The sequence below is a fragment of the Martes martes genome, assembly GCF_963455335.1.
Source record: "Martes martes genome assembly, chromosome: 7".
Classification (NCBI taxonomy): domain Eukaryota; kingdom Metazoa; phylum Chordata; class Mammalia; order Carnivora; family Mustelidae; genus Martes; species Martes martes.
Window position 1 is genome coordinate 51657237 of NC_137894.1, and position 3326 is coordinate 51660562.

The following is a 3326-nucleotide window of genomic DNA, read 5'->3' on the forward strand; positions in this document are numbered from 1 at the left end:
ATTTGCAAACCTAGGGATTTCCTAGCATCCATGAATATATAGCTGACCCTCGAAAAATGGAGTCAAAAATTTGTGTACAACTTTTGAATCATCCAAAATTTAACAACTAATAGCCTACTGTTGACCAAAAAGCACTACTGACAACAAAAATATTTTGTATATGTATTATATATTGAATTATCACAATGAAGCTAGAAAAAGGAAAACATTATTTAAAAAATCATAAGAAAAATATATTTACAGTACCTACTGAAAAAAATCAGCATATTAAAAAAAACCTGCACAGTTAACCTGGGTTGTTCATAACACCTGTGTTGTTCAAAAGTCAACTGTAAATGAACACAAATATCTTATACTGATAAATTTGAATACTTATTATATTTTGGTTATATCTTTGCTATCATTCAGATTTCACTTTAGACTCTGAGTCGGAGCTATCTTCCTCTTTGGTTAAACCCTTTCTCATACAACTCTCCAAATTTTTTTCTAATACATTTAGTTCACTAAATGCATTTCATTTAATTGTGATCTTAATAATAAATTATGTGCCTGATTTTGCATTTGAATTATCATGCCAATATTTTATAAGGCTTTCTATATAACTTCTCTCCAACAGATTGTTCCAAAGTATATTTTATAGTAATAAAATAGTTTTAAGATATTTTATAAAAGAGGTTCAACTGAGGTTTGAAGGAATCATTATTCATAATACAATGAAACTGTAACTTCGTACCATGTCAATTGCTCTGGATTTGATACCTGCTCACTATAATTTTCTTAAATAGATGACTTAAATTTTAGTTATTTCGTGTAATGGTTATCGGTAGTAGCCCACTCAGATACTTTTTACTGGAGTGGTGGACTGAAGCTAATTTCCAGATGACACCACAACTTCTTCCTCTTTTTTTTTTTTTTTTTAGCATTTTCTTTAGCTGTGCTGCTTCCTCACTCACTTCTTATAAGAGCACCCTCTCAATACATCATTTACATGAAAATCCCATCTCAAGACTTTGCTTTTTGGAAAGCCAATCTTAGACATTTAGCTTCTTTTAAAAGGCATAATGGCATGAATATTTTGCCAAGATTTGTCTTCCCAGTTATATTTTCACTTTCAGATACAAATGCTCATTTTCAATGAAACTTAACTTTCAATGAAATTAAATTTCAACTGAATTCTAAAAATTAAGTACCCTTTCCAATGCCACTAACTGACAATCTATCATTCTCTCTAGGTTATTTTAGAGGACGCACTGAATAAAATGGATAAAGGAAATGTGTCTATAGTGTCAGAATTTGTGCTTCTGGGACTTTGCCACTCATGGAATATGCAGGTCTTATTCTTAATAATATTTTTTATACTTTACCTGATTATTATATCTGGAAATATTGTCATTATGATCCTAATCATCACTGACCCACATCTTCATTGCCCCATGTACTTCTTGTTGGCCAACCTGTCCTTTGTTGATATGTGGCTTTCTTCAGTCACCACTCCAAAGATGATCACAGACTTTCTTAGGGAGAACAAGACTATTTCCTTTGGAGGATGTATGTGCCAGATCCTCTATGTACATTTTGTGGGAGGGGGTGAGATGGTGCTATTAGTGGTAATGGCCTATGACCGCTTTGCAGCCATCTGCAAGCCACTGCACTATTCAACCATTATGAGCCTGCAAAAATGCACTGGGCTGGTGGTGACTTCCTGGACCATTGGCTTTGTGCATGCCATGAGTCAAATGGCTGTGATTGTGCAATTGCCCTTCTGTGGCCCCAGGGAAATTGACAGCTTCTTCTGTGATATACCCCTGGTAATCAAGCTTGCCTGCATAGATTCCTACAATTTGGGAATATTAATGAACACTGACAGTGGGGTTCTGGCCATGACCTGCTTTATTCTGTTGTTGATATCCTATACCTATATTCTTCTTACTATCCGCCAAAGCTCTAAAGCTGGTGCATCTAAGGCACTATCTACCTGTACTGCCCACATCGCAGTGGTGGTGCTTTTCTTCGGGCCTTGCATCTTCATCTACGTGTGGCCACTCAGCATCACCTGGGTGGACAAATTTCTTGCTGTGTTTTACTCTGTTATTACACCTCTCCTAAACCCAGCTATTTATACCCTGAGAAATAAAGAGATAAAAGATGCCATGAAAAGATTCAGACACTACTACATGAATTCCAAGGGAAATATTTAATGCAGAAAACTTACTGTAAGCACTTCAAACTGATGATACATTGACCTTGTAAAATAGGTTGAAAATCTAGGAATTCAGTTTATTTCTATATGTTATGGCTGTCTCCAAGAGCAGGAATAGGGTTAATATAATTTAAAAAATCACATTTATTTACTCAACCAGTAGAACACCACCAAAATATATTCCTAAAACCCAAACATTAGTGATCCTTCTTTCTGAGGGAATTATCTAATCAGCCTTCCTGTGCCTTTAACTATGTTAAATGAGAACGTAAAATTCATTGCACAAAGCCATCCACCCATCCTGATTGATAGTGTATTTTAATAAACCTTCTCCTAACTTCATTTGGGAAGTATTCCTCTGACATTGACTTCTTCCCTTGAAACTTCGCCTAACCTCTTGTCAAGAGGCAACTGAATTATTTTTTAACTTAACTTCCTACTCATATACTAATAGAAAGGATTGGAAAAAAAAAATAGAGATAATGCAATGAAAGCAGAAAATATGTAGGGAATAGGAATGGAGGGTATTCTGTGTTTCATTTCCATTAACTCAGTATCCATAAAAAATGGTAAAAGCTAATATTTCCCTTGGTTATCTTAGTCTTAAGAACTAATATTTATTATGCCTTATACTGTTATTAACCATTTGTGTGAAAGTCATGAAATGTAAGCTCAAGGCAAGAGCCATGCTTTTGCCTGATTAATTCCTGAAATGGCAGTAGCTAATACATGGGTTAATATATAGTAAACAATAGATTTTAATGAACATATAAAGGACAATTTTTCCATTCAAAACTCGTAACATGTATTGATTATGGCATACTGAAGTGCAGTCTTTTGTCATTAAAAAAATTCCTAGGTTTCAACTTACAACTAAAATTTATCTTCTTTCTTGCAGAATTATAAATTAAGTGGATTGAAATTCATTTCTAAAAATCAACAATAAAAGTCATAAAATAAATATTTGATACATGCACTGGTATTTTTCTCTTAACATGGAAACAAAATACAACAAAGTGACAAAAAAATGCACTTATCCTTGAATGTCTACCCTATGCCTTTGTGTTATATGCATTAATTTAAATGTTTTTATTATTTCCAACATATGATTAAGAAAATGAGACTC

General features: G+C 33.7%; 1 protein-coding gene across 1 annotated transcript; it reads left to right on the top strand.

Moving 5' to 3' along the window:
• Nucleotides 1-924: 924 nt before the first annotated feature.
• LOC308346812 (olfactory receptor 4K14-like) lies at nucleotides 925-2198 on the top strand (the record flags this gene model as incomplete). Its single annotated transcript, XM_080809857.1, has 1 exon — nucleotides 925-2198. The coding sequence occupies exon 1, from the start codon at nucleotides 1260-1262 to the stop codon at nucleotides 2196-2198; it is 939 nt and encodes a 312-aa protein (XP_080665983.1). The 5' UTR covers nucleotides 925-1259.
• Nucleotides 2199-3326: the final 1128 nt, after the last annotated feature.